This window comes from Plectrocnemia conspersa, unplaced genomic scaffold (assembly GCF_051122295.1).
Source record: "Plectrocnemia conspersa isolate PC_06_02 unplaced genomic scaffold, ASM5112229v1 ptg000006l, whole genome shotgun sequence".
NCBI lineage: Eukaryota > Metazoa > Arthropoda > Insecta > Trichoptera > Polycentropodidae > Plectrocnemia > Plectrocnemia conspersa.
In genome coordinates, this window is record NW_028277170.1 from 14043561 (window position 1) to 14064303 (window position 20743).

General features: G+C 32.0%; 1 protein-coding gene across 1 annotated transcript; it reads left to right on the plus strand.

Annotated features, from left to right (window-relative positions):
* Positions 1-1857: 1857 nt before the first annotated feature.
* On the plus strand, positions 1858-20446 carry LOC148234302 (NF-X1-type zinc finger protein NFXL1). Its single transcript, XM_088187630.1, has 13 exons — positions 1858-1927; positions 5883-6219; positions 6281-6417; positions 6486-6668; positions 7023-7173; positions 7243-7505; positions 7566-7796; positions 11393-11736; positions 13061-13253; positions 13364-13561; positions 18568-18795; positions 19095-19217; positions 19290-20446. The coding sequence occupies exons 2-13, from the start codon at positions 5892-5894 to the stop codon at positions 19590-19592; spliced, it is 2682 nt and encodes an 893-aa protein (XP_088043756.1). The 5' UTR covers positions 1858-1927; positions 5883-5891; the 3' UTR covers positions 19593-20446.
* The last annotated feature ends 297 nt before the right edge of the window (positions 20447-20743 follow it).

Genomic DNA, 20743 nt, shown 5'->3' on the forward strand with positions numbered 1-20743 from the left:
TAATAATTCTAAGCGAAGATGTTTTTTTCGTATTGATATTGCTTAATTGTATTATTAAATATACGTATATTAACTTTATGTGTACTTAAAAGCTTTAATTATATTATACATTAAATAAATATTTAAATTTAATATCATTTTATTATATGAATATATGTATGTACGGTGCAACTAAGATCTGTAACTGTCAACAAATCGATTATACCAACTACTCTTTAATTTAAAACAGATAATGCAATGATTATGTACACTTGCATTTATTAATGTGTAATAACGAAATTACATTATTTTAATTTTATTTGTAATATCGAATAATTTTATATTATTAAACTTTGTGTATTTTTGCATACCATAAAATATTTTTTATACCAAATAAATATAAACAACCGTATACATAGATATTGTTTTATATCTTATTATCATAATTCAAAAATTGTTTCATTATTATATATGTTACAATGAATTTATGTTTTATTATTATATGTGTTACAGCGAAAATATAATTCAACTGGTAGGCGTGTGAAATTATATGCTGCTCTAAATTAGTTGAAACTCAATTTTTATTTTTTAATAAAATATTCTCCATGATCTGAATTAGCTCATTAGAGAATTTTCAATACATAATATTCATCTGTGAGCTTAAGAAAATTTATGTAAATCTAATCTGTTATGATCCATCAGAATTTTATAATACTCACTAATTCCGACTTCCCAGACATGATGGAAATTTAAAAACATTTAAGGATCCATTTGAGATGCCAACCCAAATCTTTCAAGTCAATAGTCAGAGAGTCAACACTCGTCAATCCAGCTGGTCAGTATGACAGCTGTGAAACATCCAATTACCAGATGTTTTCCTTTGAGGGGATTGCCTTCCTTTAGGTTCGTTTTTGAGCTCCAATAGCAATTTCTCCTCAAATTTTTTTCTGAGATAGCCTTTGAACAAAATTTTCGTAATGATTTTTTTTAGCTACCGCAATTTTATAACTTTTGTGGGTGCCCATTTATATATATTTATTTGGGTTTTATTATGGACAAAATTTGACGGAATTGTGGCGGCACTGTCATAACGTAGGTACTTTCTCTTGGTGAACTTTTGTGGACTCGCAACGACCGTTGCTGCCTCGTGCATTGGTCACCGTTCATATTCTAAATAGTCAAACATGTCGTTTTTATATAATCTCAATAAAATACTACTGCAGCGGCTCAATCTGTGACTAATTGAAACCCGTCACCATCCGTCGCCAAACTTTCAATAAAATACTATTGCAGTGGATTAATCGGTGCCTAATTGCTACCCGGCGTTGCTAGGGTATGTGCCACCCGGGGTGATTCTTAAAATTACTGTCCTCCCATCACATACAATTTTTAAAAGAAAATAAGACCTCCCTAAAAATCTGAACTTAAAAAATCCGGAACAGAATTCCCAATTACGCTACACATCCTTTACATATTATTTATTATTGTATGTAATATTTGTTTTCTTATTTAAACGAGGTGTTTTGTAATACGATAAAAAATGTAATAAAATAATGAATTATCATTATAATTAATTTTAAATAAGACAATTAAATGCAATATATCAAATAGTATTGACAAAATTATACAATTTTGGGTGGGAAAGGGAGTAAGATATAATCCCCTTTTATTTCATTTGGTATTAATTTAAATATGATATACTAATAAAACATGATACAAAATTGTTTTAATTATTATCAATGTAGTTAAATAATTAATGTAGTAACGATAAGGTATATATATATATTAATTTCTTGGAATTCGTAACCGATATGACCGATCAATACATCACAGCGGAGTTTTACGAACACGGTGTTATTAATTTTACACTGTGGCCACACTGTTACTTATGTGGAAGCGGTCTCCGACGGTTGGTGCATAGTTCGCAACTGTCATCGTGAAATATCGTGTAAGTATGCTTTTGATCATATATATCTATCTATGTCGAGAGTCTTTACTGACACACCTATATATTTTGCTACTTTTATTTAATATATAATATCTATCGTTTGGGGTGCAGCAAAATTAAATTCGCCCTTTACAATCGATGTAACTCATATATCATATTCATATTTCTGTTATTAAAGCGGATCGGATCGCATCACAAAAATATCAATATCGTGAAAATGGACTCGTCCGCCCATTAACTTATTGACATATAGCATATGTGTGCAGTTAGTTGGCTGTTTTGGCCAAACTATTTAAATGCCGTGCTTAAAAAACACCGTATAAAATCACCAAAATGGCGATTACAATGTAATTTGTATTTATTATTTGTTAGTAATTTAAATTTAAATAATTAATAAATTAAATATTTTTTGATGTTTTTAATTTATATGAAGTGCACGGAAATAAAGAATTATACGAGAAATGTAAAAAGGTCTTACTAGAGTCCAAGTAGGGTTTTCACTGCTGAATTTTGACTTAATGTGTGTGTCGTGTATTCAAAGGTGTGGGATTTTCTAATCAAAATCTCAATAAAATAATTATTTCCATGGGATAGCTGATGGAAAAGATTGAGGTGTTTTTGTGAGATTCCTGACCAAGTGTGGCATCACAATGCTGTCGTTTTAGGCCAAATATTCACATGTGAGCCATTTCTTTACAATACTGTTTCGGTATAAATATCAGGCGCGTACGGTGAGATACATTCCATTTCGCTCGCTCGCGTGTTAAGAGATGAGAGCTAGTGAGAAGAAGTGGGCGTGTGGAACGCGTGTAACGCACGCCCTTATCTCTCACTCACTCTCGTCACTCGAGCAACAACACGCGAGCGAGCGAAAAGGAATCTATCTCACCGTACGCGCCTGATAAATATGCCAGTCAAAATTGCTTTGCATGAACCATACGAGAAATCAACTCCTTCATCAATCTACCTAATAGAGACACAGCTATTATCAGGCACGATGCTCTTAGTTTTTGCCAGTTGATATTTTAAGCCACGCCCATCTCCATTGTTATCTTTGACAGACCTCTCGGAAACGTTTGTTTCATTTATAAACCCTTAATTTGGATATGGCTTCTCGCCTAAAACATTTGCTCTACTTTATTCCATTTTTAACGCTAAATTTACATGAAATCCTTTGTTTGCACATCATAGACAGTAGTACCAATGCGAGGAAAAAAAGTTGAGCATTACCGTAAACGAAAAAAATAAAAACAGCAAAAATGTTCTATAATTAATATTAAAAAAATATTTGATTTGAAAATGTATATGGAATATAATTTTTTTTGTGAACAATATATCTGTCGTTTAAATATCTTGGCTAAGTTCAGCCATAGGCTATCTGACATCTTGTTTTAAAATAGCAACCATTAAAAAAGTAAAAAGGATAAATATATTCCATAATAGAAATTAAAACAAAATAAAAGCCTTTTTTATCGTATACACATGTACGTTGTACATACAAACATAGTTATATGCGATATTGCTTTTTGTCACTACTGTAGCTGCCTTGGTTTTAACTGTTTTGTTAAATTGACCATGTAAATATCTTGAATAAGTTCATTAGCCTGCCTAATTCGCCGTCTTTCAAAATGGCGGCCATGCGAAACATGGCCGCCATTAACATATATTAGTTACTTAAATATATATATGTATATACGAGAAAAATTTAGATATTTAAAAATTAAAATATTTCATATATATATATATTTGTATATACAGAAATCTACGTAATTAAGGGACCTATTATTATCTATGTGTTGAACTTCTGGCTTCTGGCTATAACAGATCTTTGTCTCTACCCATTATTGACGCGGACAGTTTGGAATCGGGAGAGGGAGTGAGTGTCATTGAACTGTCGACCTACTTTTATGATGGTAGAAGTAGGTCAATTGGGCGTAAAAGTAGGTCAATTTAATTCTAATTGACCCCTTAACAAAGCTATCGCGAGATTAAATAACCAGATACTGCCAATTCATACTCTAATTATTTATAAACAATGAGCAATCAATATACATATATAACATTTTCAGAAAAGTCTCATTCGGTATCATTATTATAACTAGGCGCAAAAAACGTGCATTTTCAATAAATATTGATATTATTATTTATAAAGAAAATTGACTACGTTATTTAAACATAGGATTTATAATATATATATTATATATACAATACTACAAAACCCAAGAGACAGGCGTAAAGAATATATTATACTTACACGATGCATTGTAATTGTCGAAACAGTAAAAATTGTTTTTATCAACAAATAATTCTTTGTATTCGTGATTTTCTATGGCCATTGGAAATAAGCTAGGATTCTAAATCGAAGATCCGATTATTTGAATTATTCGCCCAATTTTCAACTATATATGTATATATTCGAATTGAATTTGAAAAATCTTGGAATGAAGCAATTTGTATACTTGAGCAATATAGGTAGTCGTTTCTCTCTCAATATATCCGAATGACTAGTGCCACTCCAAAATCTATGGCTCTTTGTGCGCTTTTATTTTGTCTCAAAATGCAAGACGATGAGATGTTTCTTCGCAACAAAAAATACTTTTAAGCCTACGAAAAACATTCGTGAATAGAATGTTCATCGGCCGTATATACTATGACCGAAATTCGCAGCATTCGAATGAAACAATATGTTGGAAAGCCCCACCCTTTATTATCGTTTAACGCTTATCTCAAAAACAGATGTGCATCGCAAATTTTTGTGAAGTTCGTGTTACGTTTTTGTATTTGCTGTTTCAAGACGTAAATATTTTATTTAAATCAGTTCAATAATAGGATCGCGGAATTTAGATGCAAATCCGCACAAAACAATCGTTGATTATGTGTATCAAATTCGTTCCAATCAATATTAGCTATTGTACATATATAATTATGTATTTAAAACGTTTCATCAATTTTGCTAAATTAATTCAATAATAGCTGATCTTAATTCTGGTGATTTGAAAAATCTGAAATGACATCCCTGATCAAAAAGTATGTAATAATAAATGAAGCATTCTCCTTTTGCATTGTGCTATGCATAATTTATAAAATTGAAAAGTGTAACCATTATGAAAATAATTAATTATAATAATTATTCTCTTAAATAATATTTTATAGGCAATTATTTGATTTTTTGCATTAATTGGTTAAATAAATTAATATGAATAATTGAGAATCCTAGATGAGACCACAATCTTCGTTTAAAGATCATGCTTTATTTGAAATGCGGAGTCTTAAGCATTTACTTTATTCGTCCAAACTCTTGGATAATGTATAAAGAAGATTGAGAGAGACTCCTGTTCATGGTAACCTTTTTAGTACACTTCGATTTTTTAATATATGTATATGCAAAGAATATACCCTAGAAGATATCTGTTTTTTAAGTGTACGTAAATTCATGAAAAAGCACCAATAATAATAGATAAAATATTTTATATTTTATAGAGAAATAATATAACAGACTTATTTTAAGTTAATAAATTAATGCTAAAGCAATTCAAATTACTTCATAAAAATGCAAAAGAAAAAAAGTAAATAACCCTTTTCATACAAATATTTTTATATTTTATGAATTTTATTATTTTTTTATATTTTCTTATTGATTTATTTTTTAATAATTTCATGTTTGTGTTTGCGTTTTGAGACAAAAGTTATATATGTACAATAAATCTTTTGGCAAATGGATACTCAAAGTCATTGGTTGCAAAAACTCATAATAATGTTAAAAAAATAACATTTTATAGGGTTATATTACTATTTGTTGAGACTCGCGTGCCAGGAGCTGGACACTCCATGTTATAACCTAACATAAAATTCGTTTAAACTTCAAATTAAATAAATAGGTCATTTTGAAGAGCCGATACATCCACTAGTGTATTATATGAGTTAATAAAAACTGGTCTCATTATTTAATTTTCAGCTTCCAGCTATGGGGGATAGAAATAATAAACCTCCCGATAATCCATGGTTTAAAAACCTGAGTCAGTTGGCTGGGCCATCGACAAGATCTAATGCGGCCGGGTCGTCAAGATCTAATGCGGCCGGGCCGTCAAGATCTTACGTGGCTGGGTCATCGAGACCTGTTGCAGCCGGGTCGTCGAGACTTATTCCGGCCGGGTCATCGAAACCTAATGCAGGTGAACTTCCAGAAAAGTTCCTAAAAGCTAGCGCCCAGATGATGAAATCGGCGTCGAAATATGCTCATTCATTTGAGTCATCATCCGACGAAGAAGATCTGCAAGAGGACTCTATACTTTGTAAGCGATTAATACTGACATTTTTAAGTACATAAATCATAATAATATTAATTAATTTTAGCTTCCATAATGAAGGAATATTCAAGCGAAGGGAAAGATAAGTCTTACGATAGAACTAGAGAGTTTCTAGAACAATCGTTCCAATCTGGAGCTACTGTTTGTCTTATTTGTATTGCATCTGTGAAGAGAATCCAGCCTGTATGACTAATTGTATTTTTAAATCTATTATTATAGTATTACTATGTTGCTAATGATTTCTCGTATAGATATGGAGCTGCGAAGTATGTTATACGGCATTGCATTTGCCGTGTCTGCAAAGATGGGCTAATGGAACGGTGCAGCATCAGACTGAACCGATAGATCCTTTGTTATCGGATACGATCATTCGTATGAGACCTACGAGGAACATCGAATGGTGCTGCCCCAAGTGTCGCACTTCATATTCGAAAGTAAAGTGTCCCATTAGTTATACTATATAATATTACTATCAATCTTACCTATTGAAAAGCAACTGAGAATACTTAAAAGTAGTATGAACTAAGTAAAAGCTTTCTATACATATTATGCAAATATTTTCCCCTGAAAGAAAACCCTACAGCCCATTAAAAATGTATCAGATTCTCTTTTCAATGATGATATCGGATCAGACAATTTTTGCCAAAGTAGCAATAGCCGATATATTGGATTTTGTCAACTAAAGGGTTATATGTGTTAAATTATATCAATGATAAAAATACGAAAAAGTAAATTTTTAAAAATAAAACTGACTTTTTTTTGAATAATAAAATATTTTTGTTACGCAGGAACAAATCCCGAATTTCTATATGTGCTTTTGTAAGCAAAAGCGCAATCCTGAATATCAGCCATGGCTTATACCGCATTCATGTGGCGCAACATGTGATAAGCCACTAATTCCGGACTGCGGTCATAATTGCTTGCTGTTGTGCCATCCAGGTACTTGATCGATATTTTAACTGCAATTGCTATATTAATGTATTGACGAAAATCATTATGATTACATAGGAGCCTGTCCGCCGTGTCCTAAGATGATTATAATTGAGTGCTACTGTGAGAAAAACCCTGCTAAGCCAATCCGTTGTAATATGAAAGGATGGTCTTGCGATAAAATTTGCAATAAATTACTATCGTGCTGCACTCACAAGTGCGAGTTGCAATGTCACTCCGGTCCTTGCTATGCATGCGTAAAGACGACGCTTCAATTCTGTAGATGCCAAAAGTCCGAGAGTGCACGACCTTGCGAGAGTCTCGAGTGGATATGTGGCATGGTCAGTATTTTAATAAAATATTTTATTTTTAATTTATACCATAAATATATTTTTTTGTAGCCGTGTGATAAAAAATTCTCATGCGGTTTTCATCTCTGCGAGAAGATCTGCCATGAGGGCCCATGCGGCAACTGTCCGTATACTGGTATTCAGAAATGCCCTTGCGGTTGCTTTCAAATGGAAGTATCCTGTCCTGACGTTGTAGTCCCATGTGGAAGTACTTGCAATAAAGTTTTGCCGTGCTTTGAACATCATTGTCCTAACAAATGCCATCGAGGACCTTGCGACCAGGTATATATACACATTGTTAAAATTAAATCGTTAAGTGTAATGATGCACGTCTAGAATCAGTATCAGGCATGTCAATTTTTTTTCCTTTTTTTTTCTTTACCATAGAGCAAATGAGTGTTTTAAAATCAGACAAATTTTATGTTTCCTTTTTAATATAATCGTTTTAAAGTTGTAGGTTGCTTCAAATGCAGACGTGTTCCGAGGAATGTTAAATTAAATCCAGACATATATAAACAACAATCAGATCGGTGATCAATTTATGGAGTTTGGTTGTTCCCACGACGCCACTGGTTGTTATCTTAACTGTTTACACTCTTGTTCTATTAAAATAATCAATATAATCCCAATAAAGTTAATTCCATTCTTAGACATTTAAATAGGTTAACACGAAATGAAGACATGTAATATAACTAAAATTGAAATAAAAATCATTTTAGCCTATTTCATGATCTTTCATTACATTTCATACATATAAATACAGGTCTACCAGCGAGAGCGTTCGAATCCATCGATACTTCTTCCGTTTAGATCCAGTAATATAATATTAATTTCAATATATTGCAAAATACGAAAGATGACAATATGTTAACAAATAGAGAATTTTTTTATTTAACCTGATTTGCCATGTGCGCTGTTTATTTACGAAATAAAATAGTTTATTTATTTTTTTCACTTAGAACGCTAAACAGTTCATTTATATTTATAAAAAGAAAAACATTTTTCTAATTTTCTTTAACCTATTTCTTGCCATTTTTTTTCTTTTCTTTTGCGATACATATATATATATCTATCTTATATATAATGTTCAAACACTGCCGGCTTTAAAAATATATATTTATAAAATTATGCAGGTGCTTTGTATAATAAAGGATTACTAAACTAAAATCTATTTACGCCGTTTAATCATACATTCAACCCTACATTTTTTCATGTTTTTTTTATATTATTATGTTAGGATTATTTTTTACTTGATTTATGTAAATATACTTCAAGCAGAGGCATGCAGACTGGGCAGACTATGAGGAATTGCTTTCACTGCTGTTAAATTGATAGCATTGCGATTTTCAGAAGTCTACATAGCGTTTTTATCTAGTTTATGTTCCCATAAAATGTCAAATATGCATTTTTAATCTTGCTATTTCATTATGTGATGTAGAACTAAGGAACGATCACTTAACTCCGAATAACTAAACATTCGTCAGGTATGAGTAATTTGAGTCGTTATTGATTTTTACTTGCTTTTTCCCGGTTTTTAACACTGCTTACTTTTTTAATGGTCATTCAATTATTATATTTCATATTATGTTGCATCAAAGCTTTAAAACTTCGGTTAGTCGGACTTATTTTGTCTAGCATATGAAACACTTATATGCAATAATAACGTCTCAAATACTTATTTTTCAAAATTTTGTCATCACAACCTGTTTTTTCAATAGATTCTATATTTTTGTTGTTGAATATTTTTCCATTTTAAAATTAGTGCTAAATTTTTGAAAATCTGTTTCAATGAGTAGTTCATTTTGGTAGTACGCTTGAATGAAAATCGACTCTGCCTTGAACGTCTTACAGATAAGTATCTAATATAACATTGACGGTATCGAGTGTAAGTTAAACAACAAAAATCCATAAAATTTGCATTATTAACTATTTCTTCCGATTTAGTAAGTTAATAATATCTTCTTATAACCATACACAAATATAATACAAAATCGTATAAACTCAGTATCTAAGGCAGAGTTGGGCACTCTTTTGGGAACGAGCCAAAAAACAAAAAATTAGCAGGCCAATATAATTTTTTTAAAAACAATGTACAAATATTAATGTGATGAATGAAATTGCAATTGCATTCTTAAAAGTTTCTTATATTGCGGTTCAAACTGCGAAGTATTAATTCTGAGAAGTAATGCTAAATGCTCATCTGTCAGTCTATTTCTAACATAATTCTTCCTAAGGTTCATGGTAGAAAACACTTGTTCACATATATAAGATGAAGCAAACATGGCACTGATTTTCTGGGCGTGAGATATTAAATTTAGGAAACTTGTTTTCGATGATTTGTAAAATTTTACTTTTGGAACGTCGAGAAACAACTGCTTGAGATGATTGTTAGATTGTAATTCAATGAATTCAAGCTGCAAATCCGGTTTAACTGCTTCACAATTTATGTTGAAAGGCATGGTGAAAATATCCAATCTTATTTGAATGGCATTGAAATCTTAAAATCTGCGTTCAAATTCAAAATTCAGTTTTTTCAAGCCATCTTCATGACTCTTAAGCTAAACTCTACGTGATGTATACATTTTTTTCAATTTGCGGCGGGCCAAATAGAACTTTCAGGCGGTCGGGAGTTTGCCCCTCACTGATCTAAGGCAATAAAAAAATTGTTGTAAACTAACTGATTTAAGCCCGGGTCAGTGATATCTTTTCTCTTTCGCTCGCTCGCGTTTTAAATGACGAGAGTAAGAGAGATAAGAGCGTGCAATTGCACACTTATCTCTATTCACTCTCGTCACTTTAATTGCGAGCTAGCGAAAGTGAAATGATCTCATAATACAGCTTCACAAATCTAAGAATGTAAGTTAAATGAAAGCCTTAAAAATATTTTCTCCTAATTTATTGAACTAAGGCGCTTAGAAAGTGTATATGTATCTCAATGTGACAAAATTCCGATGTTTTGATTCAATAGTCTTGAGATATGCCTATATCGAAATAGTAGCATGTTGTGCCTCAAAATAACCCCCTGTTCATATAAAAAGAAATGAATTTCTTTCATGGTTTATAACTCACACGCTTTTAAAATACATGTAACACTGCCGTTAATTTACAGGGCAACATTGCCTTGAATTTTTACCGTACTTATAAGGGTTTTGTATGACCCGCAAACATTATTTGCTATATTTTTTCTAAATACCCAGTGTAGCCAGATGCAATATTTCAGCAAGTGCTACCAACTGCAAAATAATTAAATTTACCCCCAAATGGGTTATGCTATTTATTTCTCCATGTTGCATGGTTCTTTTACTTCAAATGTGGCAATTGAGTTGTAACTATGTTACCAAACGATTTATAAAATCAAATAACACTTAAAGATCGAGGCAAATTCTAAAACATTATTTTAATTAGTACGTGTCATATGCCACCTCATTAATTTAATAACAAATGTAAATAAAGTTTTTAAAACAAAGCTACTTAAGAATATGTTTCTTTCATTGGTATAAATAAAAATCATAGTATAAAAAATGAAAAACAGTGATTTTAAACTGCATTTTTATTATGTTTTATAAATATACAAAGCACATTGCATATTCTGGATGTCATAAAACGTTTGCATTATTGTTTGAGGAAAATTAAATAATAGGTAAGACGTTTTAAGTCTCGTTTCACAATTATATCTTGTTATTTATATCGTAAAAATATTACGGTGCTGGATCTAGACGGTTAAGGTATCAGGTACAATAGCCTTCGATATCAATTGACCCCTGCGTATAACATAATATCTAACAAAAAAATAATATTTAATGAGCAATTTAATCAAAGTAAGTATATGTGACAAGACTGATATTGATTCTGGATCTAATGCATTTTTCGTATTACAGTGTCTCAAGCTAGTGGACAAAACTTGCTTTTGCGGTTTGCACGAGAAGCAGCTGCCTTGCTACAAGCAATTCTATTGCGATACTAAATGCAAGAAAGTGAAGAACTGTGGTCGTCACGCTTGCAGCAAGAAGTGCTGCAGTGGCAATTGTCTGCCGTGTGATAAGATATGTGGCAAGACGCTCGAGTGCAAAAAACACAAATGTCCAAATGTATGCCATCAGGATTTTTGTTACCCGTGTCCTTTGACGTCGAGGATCGCTTGCAGATGTGGAGAAACTGGATATTCGGTGCCATGCGGCCACGAGAAGAAAAACAAACCACCCAAATGCAGCAAAAACTGCAAGTAAGTAAACTAAGTTTATTATATGTATTTTAAAATATACTAAAAATATTATTTAACCATATAGATATTGGTGTTACAGTGTTTTCGTTCATATATTTATTGTATTTCTATTTTAAGTTTTGAAGTACGCCAGATAGTTATATAAATTTACATATATAACTGAAAAAATTATAAATAACATTATATTTATATTATATTTTTTTAATTTGCTTTAATGTAATTGATTTACATAGAAAATGATACCAATAAATTAATATAACAAAAAATAATTTATATTAATTTTATAAAAAATATTGGGAGCTTCTGAATTCATATAAAAAAATGCACAAAAGCCAAATAATATATAAAATATTGTAGAATAACGAAATTTAATAAATGAAAAGTTTTAAAATAAACAATTAAAATATACTAATACAAAAAAGTAGTAAAATATATCAAAGCAATAATTTACTAGAAAAGTAAGCAAAATTAATTCTCTCCCAGGTGTATACTAACAAATCAACAAATATGTATAAATGAACTCATTACTCAAAGGGTTAAATGACATGCTTTTTCTGGCCAAATACAAGGGGACAACGACGTCCCTGCCAATTTGTATCAATACACTTGTCCCATCTCCGTTTCTATTGTTCAAAACATCACTGGAGGTCCCCAGAAGTCAGGCTCTTCAGTTGCTTTGTATGCTGAAGAGCCAGACACTTTTAGCATGACCATTTTGCATTATATTATTGCTAACATTGTATATAAATATATATATATTATATAATTGTAATTCATTGGGTTACTTCTATTCCACTATAAATAGAGCATTATTTTCATTAAGTTAAGTTCTCGTTTTTAAACAGTTGGAGCAGTAGTTTTAGATTTATGATAAGTCTTTTTATTTTAATTGTTATTGTAAAGAATACAACTTTCGTTTCAAACTTTTCACTAAAAAATAATGTATTGTGTTTAATAAGAAGAGAGGAACAGAACGTTAAAGTCAAACTCATTTGCGTTATACATACCTTATTGTTAGATGTGTATTATTCTTTAATATCGTCCAGATCGAATATCTTCTATGAATTTGTGTTAACACATCGCTTTAAACATCACAAGTATGTGATTGACAGTATTTATTTAATCCTTTTATATTATAAGACATATAGACATAATAATAAGATTCTCCATAACGTCAGAAGTTTCGACAACCCAATAATTTATTTAGTACACAATAAATTTCAACCAAATAGTTAACCTTCAGCTGTTCTATACAGTCTTAAATAAAGTTTTCTAGTTTTATTCTGCTCCATACTTACCGTAATCATTGTTTATTTTTTAACAGGATTCTTCCTTCGTGCAATCACATCAAGGAAAACTACCACAAATGCCACTTCGGACCGTGCCCGCCTTGTAAGCAGCAATGCGGAAAAGAGCTGCCCTGTGGCCACAAGTGTACAGCCATGTGTCATAACGCTGTGCCTATTTTGCTGCATGCTCCGAAACCAGCTGGCCCTTGGGACGTTCAAGCGCCCAAAGTAAATATTATAAACAAATTGCGCTGGCGTTTCTTTAGTTTTTATAGTATTCCATGTTAATTATCCGATTCTCTATGTAGTTTCTCATTCTTTCCAATTATATCATTTAGGTCGAGATCAGAACTCTGCCATGCCCACCGTGCAACGAGAAAGTCATCAGACCTTGTTTGGGCGGTCACGAGGAATGCGAGATGCCTTGTGTCGAAGCTCGTGTGTCGTCGTGCGGAAGAAAATGTGGAAAACCGCTATCGTGCACCAATCATACGTGCTCTCGAGACTGCCATCCGTTTGAACCGGAAGACGATGATGTATGTATGATTAACAACATTGTAATGTATATAGTAGAATATTTATTTAAATTAATTGTGATTGAATGAAGACAGATCGAATGCATCTAAACAATTTTAAATCATTAACATACAAAAGAAAATTTGAATGTGTTTTATGTCATTAATAAAGAACAGAAGAGCAGAGGGTCCAGGTTAAACCCTTGATGAACTCCAGAAGGGATGAAATATTCTTTCGACAATTGGCTGCATATGCTTTGTCCATGATCGCTCAAATAACTCAGGAATAATCATCGGCAATGTTTTACTCAAACTTTATAAAATATTTTGTGTACCGTCCAAAGTTTTTCCATTGAAGTTTAATACTTTCTTCATCAACTGAGCAGCACCTTCAGTGTTGATGAATTTATATTTACATGAATATTTTTGTTTTAGCAATTTTATAATAATAAGGATAAAATATGTAACGATTAGTGAAAGTAAATCAATATCTTTTCCAATATAGCTATTGTAAGAGTTCCGTATATTTTCTAACAACGTGATGAGTCAAATGAAAACCTTACAAGTGTGATAAAAATTTAAAGCCATGTAAATTAGTAGCAATGTTACACAGAGTGGCCAACTTAAACTTCTTTAAACCTGTCAGTGGTGCCCACATGGAAGACCATAGTCCTCTATGTCATCAGTTTTTACATTTTCACTTGTCCGGGTGTAGTTTGGTTGAATTAATGCCACAGCACTTGCACAGATGAAGATCAAACCTATACTAAGTAGAAAAGTATCATATGTAGGCTTTACCGAGAGAGAAAACAGTCAATACAATTATTGTTATTTGAATTAATTGGTAATAAAAAATCCAAAATAATAATCTGGAAACTGCTTGCATGTTTTACTATGTTTTCATGTTTCAATATATTAGATATTTTAATTATATCATCATCCCTTTTAATGTTTACAATGTAATAAAATATAATACAACCAGTGGCGTAGCTAGGGTATGTGATGCCCGGGGCGATCCTTAAAATTGCCCCCCCCCCCCCATACAATTTTTGCATGGTCATAAAATCAGCATTTCTTAAAATAATTAATTGGTTATTGTTAAGCCTTGCCCGGCGCCAGTCGACCACACGCTGGAGTTCGCCGTTAACAGTGTGGGAGAGTGAGGGACCGCTTTTGAGCTTAAAAACCCCCAGGTTCTTAAGAGGAAGTAAAGTTTGTGAACACCCAACCGAGGTAGCGTCTTTTGGACTACCAATGACGAGCAAAGCACTGCATTTCAAACCAGCAGGCTAATAAGGGCCCGGCCCTTAGGGACGGGAGTCGAAACTGGAACTGAGGCATCACGAAAGTGATGATCAAGGATGAAGCATAGAAATGCAGGAGCATGCAAGGCTAATGCTATGCAAAAGCTAAGCAACAAATTGCAGGTGATCAGGAGAGCGTTTCCCAAAACACTCGGGAGAAACACTACTGAGACTCTAACAAATAACGTAGTACTACGAGGGGTGATTCCCGCTCATCTAGCCCTAAAAAGCTGGATGCCACCCATTGGATTGGACTCATAGGGCCCTATTACCGGTAACGGCAGTGGTTTAAGCAATTGATCATGTAGTAACACTCTCTGTTAAGCTCTTGCTATTCGTGGATAAATATATATTTTAGTGCATTTAGGGTTAAGTACCACACTAGACGATCCCATCGCAAATATGCCGCCCGGGACGGCCCGCCCCACCATAGCTACGCCACTGAATACAACAAAAAACCATCAGAATTAAGGATCAAGGTGGAACCTCAAATCCGTGTCTGATGCATAGGAGTTGCTACACAATTAAATTTATTTTGTACAGAATCAATTAATATCTTCTTCACACATCAGCTGCATAATTTTATCATTAATAACTAGCATAATCCTAGGTATAATTTGAAAGGCAAATAATCGACTTGCTTTTAATCTATCGATTAATTGACTTTCAATGGCAAATGAAAGAATTTTAACGTGCCATGAAACTGTAGAAGCCGAAAGGGCATGACAAGAAAATTGCTGCATTAATCCTTTCAACGCCAAGCGCATGATATGATGCGCAACTAAATCTACTGTCTAACGCCAAGCGCATGATATGATGCGCTCGTTAAAACCTTCGTTTTTTAAAGAAACGGAAAGGTAAAAGTTGGCAATATATGTTTTAAAAATCAGTTTGAGTTCCTAGTAAACGATTTCAGTGATTTTATTTATAGAATTTGCGATGAAACAGTGGTATATATAATTATAAAGTCACGCCTTAATTTTAGTCGTTTGTATTTCGCGCGTGGTTTCGATCGTGCTTATTTAGACCACTTTTAGGGTTAGCACAAACGCATCGCGGAAATTCGTTTTTTTATACTTTAATTTATGAATCGAAATTAAATTATGTCATCAATATTTCAATGATAATTGTGATTTGTAAATACTTGTGAATATATTTATACGTTATTTCGACTGTTTTAATATTGTCAACTGTTTTTGTGATTGGTTTTTATTTTTTGTAATAATTAAATAATAATAATAATAATTACTATTAAATACTTATTAATAAATATAAATAAGATATAATTAATAAAATATCACTATTAACTCTTAGTAAATATTAAATAATAATAATAATAATAACAAAAACGATTCCTTGTCGTAGAATCATTTTATTTTACTTGTTCTATTATTTTATAATTTATTTGTAATGTGTTTATTTATTTACATTAAATTAATACCATCGTGACCTAACAGGTTACCCCAATGCGTCACGATGGTCGAAAAGTTTATTATTTATTGTATATATATGTGTGTGTGTGTGTAATATATATTACATATTCCGCCTGGAGTGTAGATATGTTGCACTCTTGCCGGTCCCAAGCCCGGATAAAGGAGGAGGGTTTCTATCATGGAGCAAACCAACCAACGTGGATAAATCCAAATAGTTATGAAAAAATTACTAAGAAATAATAAATCCGCCCCGATTCATAATGACCTAGACCAGTGGTCGGCAAACTTATTAGCCAAAGAGCCAAATATGTACATTACAACGATTAAAAAAAATTGAGAGCCAAATCTATTTACTAATTTAGCAAACCTTTATTATAATTTTGCAAATCAACACTAAGACGTTCGAATTTAGAGCTCCGTATTTCCTTGTTTTTTTAATCTGGTGCGAATACCCGTGGATATTTGTGCCAGAGCCACACTTAAGGGGCCAAAGAGCCGCATGCGGCTCCGGAGCCGCACTTTGCCGACCTCTGACCTAGACGATCGAAATCTAGATAAACGATTGGACTTCAATTTTGGAAGCTGGAATGTGCAATATTACTACCAGGAAAAATACAAACAATATCGGAAGAAATACTAAAACTCAAGATATATCTAGAAGCCCTACAAGAAATTAGGTGGAAATGCCAAAACCGATCACCGGTTGTAGTGCCGCGGAAGAAGAAGAAGAAGAATATGTATATATTATAAATTATACATATAATTATATATAGTTAAATGTAACATCGTATCTTGCTATCAAGTTTTATTATTTATTATTTTTATATATAAAGAAATATGACAACCTTCAACAACAACCAATTGCAAACACCATTGATCAAAAACAAACGGTTTGGTTATTAGGGTTATTTTTGTGTACGATATATGTGATTTTGTATGCATCAAGGAAATCTTGTCGATTTGTAAATTTTTATAACAGGATGTAGGTCAGACGAAGAAAAAATGCGTTGCAGATTTATATATTAAAATTGTCTCAGTGTGAGCATGACCCTGCTTGTCGTTCGCTTGTATAGTGCCGCGCGCGTTCATGTGTGTGTAGGTGTGTGTACGCGAGCCAGCTCGCGGACCGACGAATAGATTTTTTATTGTTCACTCCATATTTCCAACAATACGACTAAAAATGTTTGTTTATTGATATAATTAGAATGTTTAAACCATGTTAATCATACATATATAATTTTAAAATATAAAAATTGAGTATTTTGGCTGTAATGATGTGTTAAACAGAGTAAGTAGCCAAAAAATTATATCGCTAAAAACGCATGGCGTACAGCGAGTAATTAACAATTTACCGGTCGGCGGTCTAAGGGTTAAAGAAGGTTCGCCAAAACCTACATTGATAGCGTCTAAAATTGAGGTTTTAACTAAATCTAATCCCATTTGGTATGATACTTGGCATTTAGCAATTCTGTTAATATGATAGTTTAATCATATGAGATTCACTTATATTTCAATTATTCATAATTGAAATAGATTCCTGTTGCTTAAAAAAATCGGTGTCTTCAATAATGAACGTTTCGTCAAATTATTTGAGAACATTCGATGACAATTGACGTATTTAGGAAGGAATACTCTATCACGTATGATATTGGTAAATCCATATTTTATAAAACCAAAATTATATCTTAAAATTAATAAAAAGCAAGTTCTATTAACAAAAAAATAATCCAGACAAATTATAATTACATAATGTCAAATAAACCTCCTTTAGGCAGTTTTATTTGGTTTCGTTCCAACAATACTATCACTTTCTAATGATGTAGAAGAAGATTGGTAGTTCATTTTCAATTTTAAAAAAGTCAGTATGAAAAATTGTGAGTGTACCAAATTCAAAGATACATTACAAATTCGTACTTCAATAGTGCATCAACATTATTTTTGTGAATGCGAGGGAGAAGCGATACATGCACTTAAGAAATTCATTGTTTCGCTTGTTCTTGTTGAAGCGGCAATGCTCATTTCAAGGTTTTTCGTCTTTGTTACATCCAGCTATAAAAATAAATATTTCTACCTATTATGCACAAAATAAATAAAAAAATAATATATATGTAATATCACAGTAACTGGTTGTCAACTCCTATTGTATCGTTGTGTTAGTTCCAGCGTCTGTGTGTTTTGGATAAAAAGAGGAAGATGTGTTGCTAACTGCTGTAGATGATTTTACGGGTGTACGGCGCACGCCTATGCCCCTGATTGCAACTAATATAACAATTAACATTGATCGTTTCAGAATTCGAAATGCGAGTTATGCACGAGATCTTGCGAATTTGCATTGCCTGAGAACTGTAAGCACCCTTGCAAAAAAGGATGTCATCCACCGCCCTGTGATTTGTGCCAGCAATATGTTAAAAAGCAGTGCCATTGTGGTATAACTGAGTTATATGTTAGGTGTTACATGCTGACATTGGCTGAAGACTTGGAAAGCACACTTTCGTGCAAACAACAATGCAGCCGCATGGTAAATATTTAGAAAAGCTTTTTATATTGTAGATATATTATCAGGTTCTTCGACTTCTGTAATAGCGTAACAGTAGATTCAAAATAGTTTAGATTCGGCAACGGTAATTATCGGTACTGCTCAGCAGCAATATTCAGTACTGAATATACATACGCGCGGATATGCATAATTGCTCTTTTTTTCGTTATGCTGATAAACTGGGAATCTTAGTAAATCGAGGGATATAAATCTATTTGTTTTATAATTATGCGCAGTCCTGACTGAGACTATTTAGTAAAATAGCGTGTTTTTCTTTACAGGTGGAGTGCAATCATAGATGTTCAATAACATGTCATTCCGGACAATGTCCGAACGATTGCTCAAAAAAAACTAAAGTCCGTTGTCCTTGTGGCCGAATCAAAAAAGACATTCCTTGTAATTTGGTGAGTAAAAACAAAATATTCTCAGTCTTAAGCTTTGAAGTGTTATCGAGTCGTTCCTATTTGATTGTTCAGGTCAAAAGTGAAGAAAGTGCCGTCCTGTGCGATAAAGTGTGCGAAGAGAAAAAAATCATTCAAAACACAATTTTGGCCGAAGTCGAGATGAAGAGGATGCAAGAAGAAATGGCGAAGAATGAACGCGAGTTGCTCGAGTATGAAAACAAATTTGGTAAGAGAAGACACCGAGAACCGAGGACTAAAAACAACTCCAACGACAAGAAACAACCTGGAATTATCAGCAAATATAAATATGCCATTATAACTTCGGTCATTGTCGTTTTGTCGATAGGAATATCTCTTGTCACTATAAACATCTAACTATAGGGACCTTTAAGGGTATATAAATAATAATTCAATTAAACTTGTTTTTATATTATATTTTGTTACATTTCATTATTGTTTTTTATATACACTTCAACAAGTTTAATTAAAAAAATATTAGGAAAGATTTGAAATTCGTTATCCTTTCATGTTAGCTAAGCTGAACATTGTTGCACAATATGGTTTTATATGTCATTATTTAAATAGAAAGACTATAAAACAGGGTATTTGTGGGGTGTTTCCATAAGCAAATGGAAAATTTTGCTTATTGTTTACAAAAGTTGAATATCTTTTACAGAATTAATAAGGTCAGCGTGCTTTTTAAAATGTAAAAGACGTGAAAACTTTTCTATGTGAGCCAAATATATCATTCTCACAAGTCTGAATATCTTGAAACTACGTTTATGTCAGATATATTACATTCTATTCTAAATAAGACTGTTTTCAGTGCCGATTTTGGATATAGTATTTTTCAATAATTAGTATTTCTTTATTATGAAAGTAAAATATATTCCAAGCGTCGTTTCCTTTATTTGTTCATAAATGCATACATCTGAAAAATCTGATTTTAAAATCATTTTTGAATGTACATAAAGTTTGTTTCGAGAATAGTTGCTTTTTTTTAAAAACTTACGATATTTTTTATTCATTTCTTTGTGTATTATTTTTTAAGTTAAGCCAATGATAATATACCATTTAACTATTACCTGCGATAATGGTTGTTAATAAATTAATAAAGATGTTCTTCACGTCATTATTTGAGTAATAAAAATGATAATTTTCAATTTTGTATGTTTGTCATAATATTTCTTAAAAATTAAGGGAAAATATACATATAAATATATACAAAATAAGTGTTTTATTTCTTCTTAAATTGCAAACGATATTTATGGTATTCGCAATCATATAATAATAAAATTTAAAAAATATTTTTCTTGTAATTTTTAGCAGGTTTTTTTATGCGCAATGCTTATATTGGGGTCAGTTTAATCTGGCCCAGTATTGTTTGTACATAAGAGTGTGCGTGCGGTTCTTTGATTTTTTTACTAATTTTTCTTCGTTGTTGATTTGTTTTGCTGTACTTAGTATGATAAATTATTGTTGCTGTTTATTTGTCGTCTTTCTTATAATTTATGTTAAAGGTATTT